At 46.5% G+C, this 19,197-nt stretch overlaps 1 protein-coding gene across 1 annotated transcript in view; it reads left to right on the forward strand.

Annotated features, from left to right (window-relative positions):
• Positions 1 to 19,197, forward strand: part of MYO16 (myosin XVI) — a 459,340-nt gene that overhangs the window by 398,581 nt on the left and 41,562 nt on the right. The window contains exon 32 of the mRNA XM_039226658.1: positions 18,395 to 18,553. Coding sequence (XP_039082589.1) covers positions 18,395 to 18,553 — 159 coding nt within the window. The remainder of the gene's footprint in view (positions 1 to 18,394; positions 18,554 to 19,197) is intronic.

Consider the following 19,197-nt stretch of genomic DNA (forward strand, 5'->3'; position numbering starts at 1 on the left):
TGGAAAGTGACCTTGAGGAGATTACATTAGGCATCATTAGTACCCTGCTATGGGCATCTCCAGTTAAAATATAAAGTACAATGAGTCGTGTGTAGCAATGAAGTCCTTTGGCGTGTAATTCTGCTCCGTCACCCCTCTGTGGCCTTCGATGTAGGATTTCACAAATCTGATCTTCCTCAAAACAGTTCATTTTCTGTTCACTTGTGGGCGTGCGACCTGAGGTGTGCAAAGTCACTCAGATGCTAAGAGTCCAGGGTGCACGTCCAGACGGAAGGATGCGGAGGGCCGCGTGCCCGCAGCCCGAGAGGCATAATAATTAGCGGCGAGTGGTTGTAGCACTTGCCATGCAGTTACCGTTTGAATAACCCAGTTAATTCTCTGGAGACGAAGAGCTGTCTGCTGCTATTATCCCCATTTCACAGAAGGGAAACTTAAGGCACAGAGAGCAACCCCCTTGCTCCGCACCACCCTTCTGTGAGAAACGTCCGCATGACTTGAGCACATGCTTCTGTTCTCTTACCTACCTGCACGGTGGCGCCTAGGTCAGCAGGAAAGGGACAAAAACAAGATTTTACAAGGTCACATTTGCTTATCTGAGGCGCAGCAGGTTGGGGTAGAGAAAACAGCTACGTAAAGTTAACAATGCCAAACATGGACTTGACGGCTACTGGGGGGGTGTATATACGATTTTGGAATACTGCATGTGGGCCACTTGGCCCCTAACGTCGAGAGTGACTGGCTGTTTAATTATCTGTGCCTTTCTAGACGCAATGATCCCATTTGCTCCCCAAACGGCTTTCACCTGATGTCATTATATGACTAACAGTATTATGCCAGGTATTTCTAGTTGCTCAGTTTCAAAAATCATGAGACCTAATTGAAATGAAGGGAGAGAGTCACTGGCTTGTGTAGGCCACTAGGGTGCTCCATTGTGCCAACTGGCGTCCCAGCGACCCGCGGAGATTATCTAGAACATGAACTAAAATGAGCATGCTGTTCTCTCCACCCGGGAAAAGACCAGGATGATAAGACTTGAGCAAAAATGTAGCGCATCTGGAGAAGAAAGGAGGAGGGCCAGGCTGAATTAAGAAAGAGCCTGGTTTGCAGAATGTTTTTACAAGAATTGTTTTATTGCTTATGCTACAGCACAGCCATAGTTTATACGGTATAAATAGGTAGTCAAAAATGATGTAAAGGACAACAAAAAATGTACATCTCTTTGCATATATTAGGTGTTTATTAAATACCTATTCGGCACAAAACCTGCCTGAAAAAAAGCAGCTTGACGTATAAATGCATTCAAGAGACCTAGCCCTTGAGGCAATTTTACTTAAAGAGAATCACCTCAGCCAAATTGAAATCACTGTTCATCTCAAATACTTTATTTTACCACATAAACATTCTGAGTAAGAGTAATTTGAATTTTTCAGAGTGTTAGCTGAAATTTCGTCATTTAATATTTTATCCCATTGGGCCATTTGTTTGAAAGGAGCTCATGTTAAAGTTGGCCTTATGGAACAGAGCAAGCATATGCAGAAGTAGAGGGAACAGATGAATGAACTCTCTCCATGGTCAGTCTTCCTCTCTCATCCTGTCCGGGGCCCCTCCATCACTACTGGATTATTTTGAGGTACATTCCGATGTCAAATCAATTTATCAATAAATATTTATAAATATTTTATTATTGAAGTCCTATAGTAAAAAATAAATGGTTTAATCTAGAAAGTCCTTCAGAAAAAATGAAAGATGGATTCTTAAGTCACTTTGATTAGTACAGACCAGTCGATCCATTTTAGTCTTCACTGACGTGAGCCCACTGCTCCTAAGAGAAGAGACCTGTTTCTGGAAAGCTGGGCATCAGTTTTAATGATAGAAACAAAATTCTTTGGGGTTAGCTTTCCACCCGAAGTACACTGGCCCCTGGGATCTTCCACAGGGGCTGGAGGGAAACCCCTGAGGTGCGCAGCTGGCCCAAGGAGACCCTTCTACCAACACACACACACACACACACACACACACACACACACACACATACACAGGTGTGGGTCTCTGAATATTATATCCAGACTAACAGTGAAAGACCAACTTCCAAAAGACATCCTACAGTTGCTTCTGAAATCAATATTTTATGAGGTTTAGATGTTTCTATGCCAGGTTAGGTACTGTTACTTATTCATTGTTTAGTAACAAGAAGAATGCTTTAAAATCCCTGAAATTCATGAAACTCCTGTTGGAAATCTGTGACTTGCTCAAGGACGGTGTCTGTAAGGTGCCATTCTCTTGTGTCTGAAGCCCAAGTTGGGACACTCTCCATTTCATCTCTGACGCACTCTGATGAGTGACAACCATCAGAAAGGGAAGTGCCTTATGAACATCTCCGCCTCCCATGACGGGGTGCAGGGCTTGGCATCCACTAGGCTTCCTGTGTCTACACAGACTCTTCTAGCATCGTCCTGCTCAGGGCCGTTCACCTTCCTCTCTCCCTGCACGCTTTCTCTCCGTGGTGATTTACTGGGGGCAGGGGAGTGGCCTGAAGCATCCTGAAAGTCATGAAGGGTGTGGACAGACAAGCACATAGTTTACTGATGTGTTGCTGTCTGCATTCCTGCCTCACGTAAGAGTCTCCTTCCTGTGAAACGAGGCATTCCTCCGCGTTCTGGAACCATCTGGAGACAACACTAAATGTCCCTGATTTTCCAAATGAGTAAGTCCTTTCAAAAGATGAGCTGAGCATCCCCAAGAAGCAAGTCCTACATTTCTCACTGAGTGGATATGAGGCAAGGATGCGCTGTCTAGATTTCTCCCGGGGCCAGCAAGCCGAGCTTTGACCAAAGAAGAAGACACCTCTCTGTGAGAAAAGGATGTTTTTAACTAAGTTCTTGGCCCTTCCGCAGGAACAGGGAGCCTCTGTATTTGGGACATGTTTGCAGTGTTTCTAATTTCCCAGGTAATACTTGGCTCACCAACGCTTAAAAATAAGCTTTCAAGTGTAATAAAGTGATCGGTTGGCAAACTCATCTGTGTGAAGAGCACAAAGCTCTTTGTCCTCTGTATCAATTGGACACTTAAAATATGCCTAATATGTGTTATGAATGTTTGTGGCATTCTTCCCACAATTTATAGCACCTTCTCTTTATAAATGCCGAAGAATTCACACAGGGAAATTGTGCAAACAGGAGCCCGTAACGGACTTGCATTAACTTGTAGAGCTAATTCCCTAACCCATTTACTTAATGGAAGCATAGGACTTGCTACTGGGAATCAAGAAATGGAGAAATCTGGCCCCCGCCCTCTCACCGACTGTCGGAGGCAGCCAGGCCCATCCAATTCCATAAGTCAAAGTCTAGTAGAAGAGAGAGGCTTTAGCCGGAGATCATAAACCATTGGTGGGTCTATGATTGAGCTCCAAGTGGCCCTTGAGCCCCAGTGTCAAGCTCGCACCTTGTTTGGTGGAGAGGCATCGTGGACTTCCTCAGAGTCCCACCACATGTCAGTGGCCTGGGAGAGCAGAGGGCCACTGCCCGGGATGTGCTCACACAGTGTGCTCGGTGAGGGGCTGCTGGAGAGGCTGGGACGGCCTCATCCCAAGGCTGCCCCGCGAACAGGGAAAGCGGTACCCATTGCGGAAGGACGGAGCTCCCCAGGTGCACAAGTAGGGGAGTAGGCGTGGCAGCCTGAGGACCCGGAGACATGTGAGCTTGGGGTACATGGTCCCATCGGAACACAGTTGTGAAGGGCAATAAAATACAGACGGAGAGTAGCAAGCACTAGTTGCCTGGCATAGGACGGAGGCAGGATGGGCTTTCTACCTGGAAATTCCATGACAAGGTCCCGAATGGTGTCTATTGTTTCTCTTGGTCACGAGGCAGTTCATCAGGGACTCTTAGGGTCTTCCCCACAGAGAGCAAAGGGCCAGGGAGGGAAATGAACCAGAGAGACCATAGCAGTTCTAGGTATGCACACGTGACCTCATATAATTGGAAATAGAAACGCTATGGGACATCTGTCATTGGCATTCTGCTAATAATATTAACAGCCGATGTTGGTGGATGGTTCTTTCTTGTGGCCCCGAGCACAAGGATTCTCTTCTCCCATAATCACAGAAACTAACAGGCCCCAGAGTCAGGAATCAAGCAAGGCTCCTGTCTCTGACACCAGGGAGAAAATGCTATTTTTGTTCTACCAGGCCATTGTCCGTCTCCAAAAACAGTTGAAATTTTTAAATGACACAGAGTCCCTGTCTGAGAGGCTAATTCCTTCCTGAAGTTACACATAAACTCATGAGCAGGAAAAGATACGGGAATACTTTTCCTTTTCAGTGATTTTTCAGCCGCCACCATGACACCACACCCTCCATCATTCCCTTGGTGCCGTTCTAGACTAAAAACGAAAACAAGCAAGACAACAGGATTCATTAGTTTCTGAATTATGTCAGTCTAGAAAGAGAGTAGGTAATGGCCCTATGTTGGAAATAGGTCTGGACAAAAAAACCAGCGTCGGGCCTCCAGTCAGTGCCCCTCAGTGAGGATTTGTTGGGAAAATAGTAAGCTCACACATCTCATGACCGCCGTATGCTCACCAGACCATGGTGTTTCATTATCCTTCAAAGCCCAGTAGCAAAACCAAGAAGAGAGGTGTGGCAATTAAATATGTAGATCACCCTGGGGAATAAGTTACCTTTGAGGAGTGGGAATTATCTTGGGAAATTACCTGAACATACTGGCTGTGGGTCTATAGCCACAAGCATGCCAGTCTTCCCGGAGATATGCATCTTGCATAAAGGGCTTGTCATTTCTGAAATGAGCCACAGGCAGCCAAGGAGCCATCACCACTGGGATGTTCTGTGAGGCACTGTCAGCGGGAGAAGAATCTACCGTACCTGGAATTCTGAAGGGGAAAAAAAAAAAAAAAAGAGGCAGTCTTTTCAGAAGTGGATTATCTTTCATAACCAGTAAATATTTTTCATGCTATCAACCCGTTAAAGCAAGCAGCTATTGTGTTTCGGGGCTCTCTCTACTGGATTGTGAATTAAACTCCCACGGGGGGCTCCAGAGAGAAGCCCAGTGCTTTATCTTCGAAGGCTCTCAGCAGCTCTCCTTAAGCAAGTTAATAAAGACCTTCCTGACAATCTGCATCTCATTATTGCCACATAATACAACATCCTGGGGTTTTCTTCCTTCTGTGAAGAAACGCTTAAAAGCGACATGGTGCGTGGAATGTTTTCCTAAAGACGGGCTGGATTGGCGCCATGGTCTCTCTCTCTCCTTAAGAGTATTGGCAGAGGAAAACCTATTTCTTAATTGCCTACCAGTGTTCTGGTCCTTCCCGCCGACTTGAATCATTTTTGTGATTAATCCTCAGGTTAGCCTAGAAAAATCTCACACTACTTGAAAGCCAGCTCGGTCCAATATCACTTTATCCAGCGCTCGGTCCCTTGGGTCCACAACGGTCACCTGGCATCCACCATGTGAGGAGCTTCACAGGGTTTTTCTATTAGTACTGGCTTTACGTCCACCTTTCTCCTGGTTCCTCCTGGAAACCTGTACTGCTCGTACCCATACACTGTACACGTGCAGTCACTGGGGGAATTGCAGTAAGACAGCAGACAACAGCCTTGTTTTTTTCGCTCCCCACTCAGGTAACGAGGTCCTCAAGTATGAAGGGCCCAGACAATGGCAGGCGTTAGCTCGCTCTCACCTTACACAGGTTTGCAGTGAAACAAGCACTGGACCACGATGTCCGAGAACTGGTGCCTTCCCCAGGGTTGCTGAAAAACCTGGAAGAGAGCTTCCTCACACTGAGAAGTCTAGCTCATCGTCACACCGAATTTCACAAAGGAAAAATTCCTTTTATAGCATGGAAGAACTGCCATGTACATGGTGGGTACGTGGGGGGAATTCCCAGGCACGTGCTGGATTTGGATTTTGGCCTTCTTATTCTTTGATGTGGAAAGATGGACACTCAGGAAGAAGCAAGTCTGAGAAAGAAGACGGGACAAAGCATCAGGGGGAAGCTAGGATCCCCAAAAAGGCATTTCCATGTTACCAAAGAGTGAACCAAAGCTCCCAGGTTTTATTTTATTTTTTTTAAATGTTTTATTTATTTCTAGGAGAGAGAGAGAGAGAGAGCACGTGAGCAGGGGAGGGTCAGAGAGAGAGGGAATCACAGACTGAAACAGGCTCCAGGCTCTGAGCTGGCAGTCAGCACAGAGCCAGATGCGGGGCTCGAACCCATGAACCGCGAGTACATGACCTAAGTGAAAGTCGGACGCTTAACCGACTAAGCCACCCAGGCGCCCCTCAAAGCTCCCAGGTTTTAGCTCACCTTCTGACGTCACATCCATTCATTGGAGCTACGTTTGCTCAACCACGTTCTCAGGTGAGACCGCCAGTCGGACGGAGCCAGGCGGGCTTTCACAGCAAAACGGAGGGGACATAGCAAAGGAGGAACAACTGATTCAGTGCGGGGGTGGGGGAGGAATTCTTCCAGCTCAGAAGTCCTTTCTTAGGCACTAGGCCAGCGCCCAGCCCCAACAGACTGTGGAGCAAAAGAGTATTTTGTATGTGTTTTATTTTCACGAGACTTTTACTGACTATTCCGTCTCTCGGTACTTAGCTACCTTTAAGTATATCTAGTAACCGAGTCCTTGTTGGACTTTTTAATAGGTAAACTGCTTTAAAAATAACTACTGCAGTCCTTAGGAAAAACAAAATCTCCGATGCTCCATTTCAGAGACATAGGCTCACACTCCAGGCTTACCCTGCTGTTCGAGTGCCTTCTGGCCACCCCTCATCTCCTCCACATAAACCTCAGCCCAGCTAGAGGCTGATCGAATCACTCAGGTGTCATACAAGACAGTAAAACTCTAACTGTTAACAGTAATTTCACTGGTGCAGTTGCGGTGTGCAGGGGTATCCGTTCATTTACCAATGCCTTGAAATCACGTCTAATTTACAGAGGCTAAAAGGCAACACGACACGGAGACACTGGGTGATGAGGGATCATAAAAATGTCTTTCTAATCTGATGATCATTAGAAAACCCAGCGATGTGGTCCAGCTGCTAATCAGAGAGCATTTACATTGCTGTGAGGCCTGAATCCATCCTAGGCACCCTTCGTAATGATTTAAGAGAAATGCCCCCTTTTTTTTCAGATAACAAAACTATTCTATGACATGGCCCCCAAATGTGCAGCTCTTTTCAGGACTAAAAAAAAGAAAAAAAAATAGACACTAACACCAGTCAAGATGATTAAACTGGCAATAATAATTTGTATTACATTTGCCTGAAAAAAATTTTTTTTTCATTTAGAAGAACGCATTGAGGATCTGTTTTGCAGCAAACATTGTACTAAGTTGTAGGGATTTTTCAAATAACATGCGCAGACTATTCAGGAGGAGCAGCTCGCAGCAGGGAAACCTCACAGATCCAGTAGATCAAGGCGGTGAGAAATTGCGTGAAGACACCGTCTGAGTTTCACAAAACACTGCTTACCCTCCTATGTGTGTGAAATGTGGCGTTTTTATTCAGTTCGTTTTATTCTCCTTCCTTTTTAGCTGCTTCCTGTGACCCTAAATTGATTTCCCAACCTGTAAATATGTCCTTTGGAACACGGGTTGAGAAGAGGGGTGGGGGAGGTCAGACCAAACATGAGAAGAGAGAGTTCTCGGGCAGGCAGACTCCGGCACTCATGCCAGCGGCCAGTCTGTGTTCTGTCCTGCACCATGATCACAAGGTTTTAGACACGGACATGGTGACGTCATCAAGTTAGGTTTGGGGGTACCTGCGCCAGGCCGTGTGGGTAGGATAGATGTCTCTCTCTCTCTGATTTTTCTATATTCATGTAAATGTAAACACAATTTCAGCAGTGATTAATGAGAAATGCTCAGTTGTGGGGCATCTGGTAGGGGAATCCCACCTCCCCACTGGCCATTGCGTCCGGGATGAAAAGAGAACCCATCTGAGACATAGGTTTAGCCTTGCCCTGCAGGGTCCCAGCGCCCCTCCCTCTGAGAAACCGGCATCTACACTGTGACCTGTAACTGTAGCGGCTCAAGGGAAATCCACGCACCGGCACATATGACTTTAGAGGCCCAAAGAATTAGCAGTGCCAGCCAGCCTACCTTTGGTAAAGGGCACAGTCACGGGGGCCACCAAAGAAACAGTCCCTGGGGCTTGCCAAGAATTTTGACGAGGGGCACCTGGGTGGCTCAGTCAGTTGAGCATCTGACTTCCACTCAGGTCATGATCTCACAGTTTGTGGAATCGAGCCGCACTTCGGGCTCTGTGCTGACAGCTCAGAGCCTGGAGCCTGCTTCAGATTCTGTGTCTCCCTCTCTCTCTGCCCGTTTCCTGCTCTCTCTCTCTCTCTCTCAAGAATAAACATTTTAAAAAATGTTTTTAAGAATTTTGACAAGCATTGAAATTGACACGGATATTTGTGACTTCTTACCGAAGGCCTGGTGATCACCAGCCCATGTGAGCAGGTGGGGCTGAGACCAGCAGAGTTCACTATACTGTTGTTAAAATATTGAAATATCTCTGTGCCAGTTGGAAATGACTGTTGGCCGGGGCCTGTGGGGTCCCCACGCACACTGCCCTCCGTGGGTGTCCTGGCTCCAGACCTGTACAATTTCTTCTTGGTTAGATGTGGACACAACAGGCTTAAGGTAAATGGTCTGTGCTTATTCTGTTGATGTTGGCCTGTGGCCTTTGGGTTTAAATAGTCGAGGTGGGCAAATGTTGTGATTACTCCTAAGTAAGGATTTTGAAAAGGCTCAGTATACATCACTGCTATGGTTTTTTTTTATTTAAATATTTTAATGTTTTATTTATGATATATATATATAGAGAGAGAGAGCACAAGTGGGGGAAGGGCTGAGAGAGAAGGAGACACAGAATCCGAAGCAGACTCCAGACTCCAAGCTGTCGGCACAGGGCCTGATGTGGGGCTCAAACCCACGGACCGTGAGATCATGACCTGAGCTGAACTCAGACAGTTACCTGACTGAGCCACCCAGGTGCCCGTGCTCTTTTTTTTTTTTTTTTTTTTTACTTCTGCTGATGTTACTCGTTCTCTCTCACCTGCTGCAATCACACCATTGAAATTCATGTCCACAACTAGAGCTTTCCTGTCCTGTATGACACATATATGGATCAGTAAACCACTAGGTGTGCTCAGATCTATTAGATGGAGATCAGGGGTGGCTCTGCAACATTACGGTAAGATTGGACTGGGATCCAGGGTCCCCAAAATGGAGGCACATAGATTGTATTATTCTTAAGGACCAAAGTAGTTACCCTTTTTTTTTAATAAACTTGTTTTTACTGCTTATTTATTTTGAAAGAGAGAGACAGAGAGCAAGCGGAAAAGGGGCAGAGAAAGAGAGACAGAGAATCCTAAGCAGGCTCCACGCTGTCGGCACAGAGCCTGATGTGGGGCGTGATCCCACAAACCGTGAGAGCATGACCTGAGCCAAAATCAAGAGTCAGACATTTAACCTACTGAGCCACCCAGGTGCCCCCAAAGAGCTTATTCTTAAAGCAGAGTATCGATTAAAAATCCAAGAAGGGCTCTATTACCAGCCGTATGTAAAAGTGACCAAATACCAAGAGACAAAATAGACTCGATTCAATTCTCATGAAAATTAAATAAATAAATGCCCTCTCAGGCCCTATGAGAGGGCCATCCCCAGGGAGATGGACAGAAGAGAGGACACGGGAGCCAGTCGAGTGCACGGGGGCTCCTCTGTGTGGCGTTGCAGACGCTGGGCACCATGAGCTCACCATCTGTAACACCACACAGGTGTCACAAATATTACCTGTTCCCGATAAAAGAGCAGAATATTTTCCTTCTCACCTTTGCCTTCTGGGGAAAGTGAGGGAGAACCATTTACCTAAACCAAAGCACCCCCCCCCCGCCCACTCCGCCACCAGAGCCCACGGAGCTGCATTCCAGAGACTCCTGGATTTACATTACCGCCTGGCACTTAGGAAATGTAAAAATAACAGCAATATAAATAACCGCATGACCTATGAAACTACACATGAGGCATGGTCCCCGGGCCAGGCCAGCGTCTTGTTTAGATGTTGCATATTCAGCTAATTATAGGAGAGGTGAGCTGCCCGAGCACACGGAAGGGGAAGGGATTGGTGTGATGCGTTTCCCATTATGGCAGCGACAGAACGAATGGGTGAGCACAGGAGGATCCAGTTAGTTAAATTTAAAGGAAAATTGGCACGACATAATTTTCTGTGCATTTCTGGGTTCTAAAAGCCCTATTTATACTGACAGGCATTTTTTAGCTTTACTATTCTTCCCCAGCTCAGCACATATGTTGTTGAAGATATCACTTCATTTCCTGACTCAGTTGGTGTTTTCTAGCACAACCCGCTCGTTGCACTTAGCAGGGGTGAGGGTGGCAGGAGTTAGGGGTAGGGGACAAGGAGGCATTTCCATTCCACCCTACTTAGCCCGGAGGGTCAGTGTCTATGGCACTTGCTGCCTCAGAAGAATGCTTAAAACCCAAGTTCAAGGGGGAATTTTGATCTACTCAAGAGTCGCGATCAACTCATGAGGGTTGTTGGAAAGTAGGAAGACGTGCTGGGGGCGAGAGTGAGCCTTTTAAGGTCAGTAGGGTTGGGTAATTACGTTTTCTCAACCCATGCAGCCTCTGCGACAGCTAAACAATCAAGTTCCTCTGGAAACACAACCAAATTGTGGGACGCTGATGTGTCCCAAAGGTAATCGCGTGGGAGTCTGGTGTCTCCAATGCCCTGATACTGGTAGACACTGCAGCCCTCCCTTGATACCTTTCTGCAACTATTAGCAAAGGGATGATAAAGTCACGTCCACATGGCTTAGGGGCCCTTAGACCTGGGCCGTTCCAAAGCTGCAGAGACAGAGTGTGCACCCCTGAGCGTGTGCGGACACACGCCCTGTAGGAAGACCCCAGGCTGCTCCCATCTTGTGTCGGTGCCGCAAGCCTGCACGTGAGGTCTGTCTGCCTATTTGGGGTGAGGATCAGACACTATGGGAATCCTTACACTTGACATTTGTCTTTCTCTGAGGCAATAAGCCGTATGTTTGGGTTGCTCTATCATGCATATATATATATATATTTTTTTTTTTTAGAATTTAATTCATTTCCTAGAAACTTGTTAGAGCAGAATTCAGGGCAAGTTGGGAGCACTAAACCCTTATGTGTATTTCTTCCTCTAAAATTTTAGCAAAATCGGAGACATAGGAGACATTGTTCCTTGTAACACAAACTAGATGCCGACTTGGGCTAAGTGATCCCACCCAGGTTTAATCACACACCATCTCAGTGTATCTGTAAGCACCATCCAGCCGTAACTCCTACATTTTAGGAACGAGAACTTGAGAAGTAGCAAGACTATGCCAGCCACGTCTCTCGGCGTTGGTGCCTCTCCTGAATGCCAACGAGGAAAAAACAAGGACATTCCCTTCCCGCATAGCCCTTCTAGAAGAGGAATTTTCCTATAGAGTTGCGGAATGAATTCGAGCCAGCATGAGTAATGAGTTTAAAATGTATTTTCACATTTTTTCTGCCTTGCATAGCGCTCTTGGTATTAAATCAGTCAAACAGCTATAGTTTGTTTTTCTCTCCTGCATTACTGAAACCTGGATCCTGTCTCCTGTGTTTCCAAAATACACTCTAAAATTATCTCAAGTTCAGGTAACCAAGCAAAATGCTGTGCTTCAGCATTCTTCTTAAAGAAGCATGCAGTGGCTCATTCCTTACTCGTTCTGTGCGACCTTTCCGAGGCATGGGTGCCCTCAGCCCCCCTCTGCCCCCTCACCCCACCTCCCGGCCCACACCTGCCTGCGTGTGTCCACCGTCACCGGGCCTCACCTTCTGCTGCCCATCTTGGGGGGCGTCGCTCACCTGTAAGAGACCTTCCCTGCGGAGGGATGCCAGATTGTCTCCCACACACTCTTCTCAGTCCTCATCAATGCGTTGCTTCAAATCATTGCCACTCCATTTAAGCCTTGTGCATGTGGCTGTCCCTTGAAGGTCGACGTGCACAGCCCCAAACTTGCCCCGTCCACTCACCCCACTGGCGCTGATTTACTGCGGTCCTTCGGCTCCAAGGGTCCTCAGCTCGGACCTCCCTGACCAGCGGTCCTTCTGCCCCAGCCCAGGTCTAAATGCTCTGTGCCCGTGTCTCTGACCTCTCCTCCAGCCTCGTCCCGCTGGACACATTTTCACTAGATTGATAACATTTAAAAGTTACAGTCTTGGGGCGCCTGGATGGCTCAGTTGGTTGAGGGTCTGACTCTTGGTTTCAGCTCAAGTCATGATCCCAGGGTCATGGGATCAAGCCTGGTGTTGGGCTCTCTGCTGAGCATGGACAGAGCTTAAGATTCTCTCTTTCTCCCTCTGCCCCTCCCCCAAAATAAAAAAAAATCAGTCTTTATGTTATGCCCTTCCTTACCTAAGAAGGTGCTAGACCCCATTCTGTGGATAGTGCATAAGCTGCAAACATGCCCATTCCCTCTGCCCCTCCCCTCCTCTCCCTTCTTCTCTCTCTCCTCTCCCCCCTCCCCTCTTCTTCTCCCCTCTCCAACTCTCCTCTCTCCTCCCTCTCATCCACTTCTCCCCCTTCTCTGAGCAGAAAGACTTTACAGACCGCCTTTTTTTTTCCCAGGTATTGAAGCTTATACCATGGTGGGGTGCGGGGAACAAGTGTGAGAGTGTTTTTAACAAAAAGAATAAACATGATGGGTCTCCTGGGTGGAGCATCGGTTAAGCATCTCACTTCAACTCAAGTCATGATCTCGTGGACTGTGAGTTCGAGCCCCATGTTGGGCTCTGTAGTGACAGCTCACAGCCTGGATTCTGCTTCGGGTTCTATGTCTTCTTCTGTCTCTGCGCGTCCCCCACTCATTCTCTCTCTCTCTCTCTCCTTCCCCCCTCTTCCCTCTCTCTCAAAAATAAACACTAAAAAATTTTAATGTAAAGAAAAGAAAAATGACAAACATTTAGGGAGTGAATTGCGCATTTATTTAAAATGAGGAAATAAAGCAAGGTGGACATTTACCAAAGCTGCCTCATGTAAGCCGTCACTGTGCACGCATTGGCCGACTGGCTCGGGCTTCAAACTTGGCCTCTGCAAGTGAAGGCCCGGGACCATCACTGCGGAGACTCTTGGTCGACACCCTCTGCCCGCGTCCAAGTACCAAGACTCCAGAGCAGTGCCTCCTGCACTCACTGCGATTTTCTGACATCAGAGGTCGTAAAGGCGCATAAAGTAACATTTTAAAAACCTAAACAGGTATAAACCTCACATACTGGTGGGAAATGATAAAGCCTTTGTTGGTGATGATGAGTAGTGAAAACCCGAATGCATATCGTGGGGCAGAAATAGATTTCAGGCATCCCAAAGCTCTGTCCTCAGCTCTCAAGTTAACAAGCAGGTGGAAGGCAACCAGCGCTGGCCCTTTGAACACGGAGATGTTCACCTCACACAGTGTGAACTTTTCTTCACCTTGTAGTTTTAAATAAGTAGAGATTAGACTCAAAGGTGTAGTAACAGTGGAAGTCTTTTCATGTTTCCGGTAACCTCTTCTGAATGAGAAGAAACCACTCCTGAGATTTCTTCCTAATCATTCACGTGAATTCTTCAGTCAGTAAGTTTGTCAGCTCATCTAGGTACAAAACATGTAGTTTCCTTTTAGAAAACAAAGTTTCTATAGCAATTTCGTCATAGTGATTTGTTTATTCTTTATTGTATTTTTTTCTTTCTTAAAAAAAAATTTTAACATTTATTTTGAAAGAGAAACAGAACATGAGAGGGGGAGGGGCAGACAGAGAGGGAGACATGAATCTGAAGCAGGCTCCAAGCTCTGCATTGTCAGCACAGAGCCCAACGCAGGGCTCAAACCCACGACCCATGAGATCATGACCTGAGCTGAAGTTGGACACTTAACCAACTGAGCCACCCAGGCACTGCTGACTTAGCTTTTAAAACAAGCTTTCTCAGCCTCAGCCCCATGGACATCCTGGGCATGGCTACTCCTCATCGCGGGGGCTGGCCGTGCATTGCTGGGTGCTCCACAGCATCCCAGGCCTCTACCCACCAGATGCCAGTAGCCACCCCCTCCTCCAACGTGAGGTCTAGAAATGCCTCCAGACTTTGCCCAATACCCCCTGGTGGGCAATATCGCCTTCTGTTGCACACCAGTCTTCAAAGGATGACAGTGTGATGTTTTAGTGAAATAAAAACTAACCCAGCAAAACTGAATTTTTTTCTGGAGATTTGCTAGAACTCTCCCACTAGATGAAGACTCAACTGTGTCCACGTTGCATACTTGTGTTTAACCATCATCTCCTAATGGAAAGGCCAAGGCTTTATTTGTGAGTCAGATCCCAGGGTGATTCATTTCTCCCGTACCTGTAACAACAGCGCCAGACAGGGGTCACGGGGCAATCCTGTTTACAGGCTGAGAGAAAACAGCACAGGGATTCAAATCAACTTGTGTGGTATGGTGCCAACCAAAGGTGCCACCAAACTGCATAAACCACTGATTACACAAGACATGCAGATACGAAAGTGACTCAGACATACCTTGCGTCGTTGTACAGGATTTTGCAGCGCACACTCCTGTATCGGTTTGTTTAGCTTTCCTGAAGTCTCAGATATTTTCTTTTGGTGTGACGGTGACCAACTTTTCTTCACTCTCAAATCCCTGATGACCACCACTTAGAGGCGTGAACAGGCTTCACAACTTGGTTTGCTCAGGATGCTTCCTCTTAGAATCCTCCCTAAAGGATGACCTTGTATGTGCACTATTATAAGTAAGCCTTCTTCAGGCTTGATGGCAGTGTGCCCTCGATTTTTTGCTGCTGTAATTCCTTCACTGGCCAAGTACAGGGTCACAGGCACACTGTCCATGAGGAACATCATAACCCCTCGAGCACTGAACTGACCCTTTACGGCAAACCTGAACTGTTGAGACTTTCTGCATCTGACCCTCAGTGTAGTTGAGTCAGGCATGAACAAGTTGGAACACAGATGTTTCTACGTGTCTGGATTTAACTTGGAGCGAGGGCGTTTATGAGCAGAGGCTGACACAGAATTTAGTTAGCCAAGAACCACCCCCCCCAATTAATATTAATGAATAAGGATAACGCCAAAGTGGAGACATCTATATTGATGTCGCAACTTTTTCAGTGGCTAGAATATACCACTCAGCCAATGGTTCCCAGTTCATTACCACGGAGGCACAGCGATCCAGTAAAGCCACAGAAAAGCAGCTGCCTTATCCTTCAGATCAGCGAATGAAATGATGGAAGACTTTACATAGAAGGGCCAAGCATGGGAATGAGTGTGGGTCGATGGTGGAGCCAGCCTGCCCCAGTCTGAACCCGGCAACAACACCTACTGATTGAGAAATGTTTGCACGTAGCTTCAGTGACCTCATCTCAAACACAGGCATGAAAGGGACAGCTGTTCAGCAGTAGAAAAACAAGAGCAAAATCAGATGTCACCTCTAGCAGAGGGGTGGCTCACCGTAAATCCCAGGGCGATGGTAATTCTTGTCAGAACGAGGTGAATGATCATCAGATCGGCCATCAGCTCTTGCATTTTATGTTAAGAAAGACTTACTTCCTCTTTCCTGTCCAGACCCATCTGTATCCTTTTAAGGTAAAACTATAAAGAGAATTTTCCTGGTAATGTAAGGGTCCCAGCCTAACGTGGAGGACAAATTTAAGATCAGTCCTTGGCTACGGTTTAACCTTCTGATTGGAAGTATTTTTAAAACGTTCATAGCCAAATGGGAGGTTTTGACTATAAACACATGGATTCTTTATGAGCTGGGAATCAGTTATGAGGGAAACTAGCATCGAGCGTTTGTACCAAGAGTCTACACGGTGTCTTGGAGGATTGAGTTTTGTCCCCCCAGATGGAAGGAGACTGTCCCCAGTTACCCGGTGAGGGGCTCCCCGGCTCATACCCTCGGCAAGCTCCTTCCTGTGATGGCCTCCCAGGTCCCCAGGCCGTATGCCCGGCCCGGCCCCACCTGCCCCTTGTTTCCACGCGCCCGCTCATCAGGACCCAACACATGGCTCCTGCCTCCAGCGTTCACGTGCCTGGGACATCGTCCTTCTCCACAGCCACTTCTTTCCCTCCTTCTCTGAGCCCCAGTGCGACCCCCGAAATATGCTTCCTGACCTGTGTCCCTGGCCGCACTGCCTAACACGGCAACTCTCACCCCCGCTGCTCCCCTTCTACCCAGCCTGGAGGCCGCCGCTGTTTACTTGATTGTTGTTTGCTTGCTTGTTGTCCTACTGGGAGGTGAGCATCATAACTGCATCTGGAGCTTCCGAAGAGTGTCACATAGTAGGCGTTCAGTAGGCAAGTGAATTAAAGAGTGAACAAAAATAGCTTGAAGAGAGGAGGATAAATACATCTTGAGATTGTAACGTTGATTTATTTTTGAGAGATAGACCGTGAGTGGGGAGAGGCAGAGAGAGGGAGACACAGAATCCGCAGCTCCAGGCCCTGAGCTGTCAGCACAGAGCCCGACGTGGGGCTCAAACTCACGGACCACGAGATCATGACCTGAGCCAAAGTCAGACGTTTAACTGACTGAGCCCCCCAGGCGGCTTTGAATCTGAACGGGTTTTACTGACTTCCAGATTTTTTTAAAAGGCAAACTGGAACCAACAGAATGAATTAGATACTAACTTAGCGCCTGCTCAATAATTGCTCATTGTCTAGACCTCACATGGTTCCAATGCCCGGCCCTCAAGTTCACCACTGTTCTTATGCGCACTGGCTGGACCAGAGCCTTTCCACTTGGTCCCTAAGTGCAGCGGTTCAGGAGCTGCAGTGCCCCCCCACCCCCCCACCCCCCCCAGGTCACTGGAATCCCAGCTCCCCGGCCTGGTTTTCAAAGCTCGGTGCATGTTGCTTCCTCTGTCCATCCAACATTTGCTATCTTCAACCCCTTCCCATCTAGGCAGATGTGGCTCCTTTCTGCGCTTTGGGGCCAGGCTCCACCATGTAAATGACAGGTCGCTGTGGGTCCTCTGCCTGATGGGCGGGAAGAGGCAAGACTGGTGAGGACGGGGCACTCTATGTCCGGGGAGTGCGTAGGGCGAAGCGCAGAAACACGAATCTGTAAGGAGCTCTGGATAAATGCGTTGTCTGGAGTGCCCTTTGAATGTAAGGCTCAAGGGTAAGGGGAGATCACATCTAGACGGAAGAGTTAGAAAGGATCATGGCAAGTGCAGTCTGGAGACACCAGCTCTGGACAGCTGGCCTTCTACCATTTTTCTTTCCCTCCCTCCCTCCCTCCATCCTTTCCCTCCCCCCTCCCTCCCTCCCTCCTTTGGGCTCACTGGAGATCAGCTATCCTGCCACATGTAAAGTATGATAAACTGAATTAGGCTTTTTATCCCTTTAGAATAATCTGTTAGCCTAAAACTTGTGAAGGGGCTAACCTGAAGTAAGTCAGAATCAGTGTGTCCCAGCAGACAAAGATCGGAAGCATCATACTCATCCCCGGGGTGAACGAAAGCCCCCCAGTACTCTGGAGTTTTTTGAGGTCTACGGAGAAGCAAGAGTCAATCCCAGCTCACCTGGCCAGTCCGAGAGGGAGGCCCTGACTTGAGGAGGGGTTGGGGAGGAGATGTGTACTTGATAGACCTGCTCTGATGACTTGTAGACCCTGCCTGAAGATACCACAGTAGACAGTGCTCCAAACACTGGCACTTGCTCTGCTTTACTTTATTATTACTACATAGTTTTTAAAAATATCTTCATTTGGCTCTTTGGCCTAATTTGGACAACAGCTTACATGTTCATCGATCTCTGAGCACCCACCAGGGGATGAGCGGTGAACAGGCAGCTAATGTTAGCATCCAGAATCCAGAAGTAGGGTTGCAAGTTTAATCTACCTAAAGGGATAATAACTGATTTTGTAACGATGCTGAAAATGTATTTGTTATCTTTTCAAACCTGTAGGGTTGTCTCAGCTCTGCTTAACTTAATAATTGAGAAAACTTCTGAATCATGAATTTATTTCCATGCTTCTTGTAGGAAATAGTGTTCTCAAGACAAGGCTGTAGTGACAAGGTGTTAGACTACGGCATCAAAATTTCTGTATAGATACAGTTGAAAATAACAAAATATGAAATTCATTATCACCAATTAACATTTCCCATGATGTGTGAGAGTGTTGTGGCAAAATCCGGTGAATATTTTGTAGGCCGTAAATTTAATTAGCAATGATTATTAACTTACCGTTTCACATATTATTAAGGTTTCATTGGATACATTTTATTGTTTTCTTCTACTATTTAATTAAATGATTCAGTCCCTTTTAGCAGAAAAAAAATAATCCTTTCTGAAATTTATTTTAGGTTTTGAAACTAACATGAACCTAACTGGCCGAGATGATCCTGGTAGATCAGAAATTGTATCTGAGACTCAAGATAGAAATGCAAATAACCATGGAATTCAATTATCTAATTCGCTCTCAAGTGCTATCACGGCTGAAAATGGGAATTCCGTCTCAAATGGTAAGTGCTTTTTAAACTCAGACATAAATAGATGAAAGTATTAAGTTCTATCAACTTTCTAGGGAGAATGGATTTGAGACATAAAAACGAAGTAGGCTTAAAAACTGGAACATAGATCATAAACTTTACTGTGGGGTATATTGTAGCGTTTTATTCGTTAGGTTAAAGGATTGTTGCATTCAGTGTTAGTTGACTTTTCGGAGATTGTTATTATAGAGCATCTCGTATGTGGGAACCAATATAAAATGAGATTATACATAACGAAAGTAGGATATGGATGCTTTAACAATAGTTTTAATTTAAAAAAAAATACCTTTTTCTTCTCATCCCTGAATGGTGTGAAGGGAAATAATATTGAAGTTGTGGTAAACAGCAAACAGGCCTTAAGTATTTAATTGGACTGTCCATGAATGCATCATCTAGAAATTGGATAGCCTGTGTGTATCCAAAATAGCGGCTTATACAAAGCCAACCTTTTCCTGAGAACATGCGGAAAAGCTGGCCCAAACTTTCTTTGTTGTTTAATCTGGTCAAAGGCGCTAGAAAACTATTAAGACAATGAGATCCTGGCAAGACACTGAAGAAGGGGGTATGGACTGCATGGAGGCCAGGCAAGGAGGCCTACATTCTAGGCTTTTCTCTAA

Source organism: Hyaena hyaena, unplaced genomic scaffold (assembly GCF_003009895.1).
Source record: "Hyaena hyaena isolate Hyena2069 unplaced genomic scaffold, ASM300989v1 scaffold_22, whole genome shotgun sequence".
NCBI classification, from domain to species: Eukaryota; Metazoa; Chordata; class Mammalia; order Carnivora; family Hyaenidae; genus Hyaena; species Hyaena hyaena.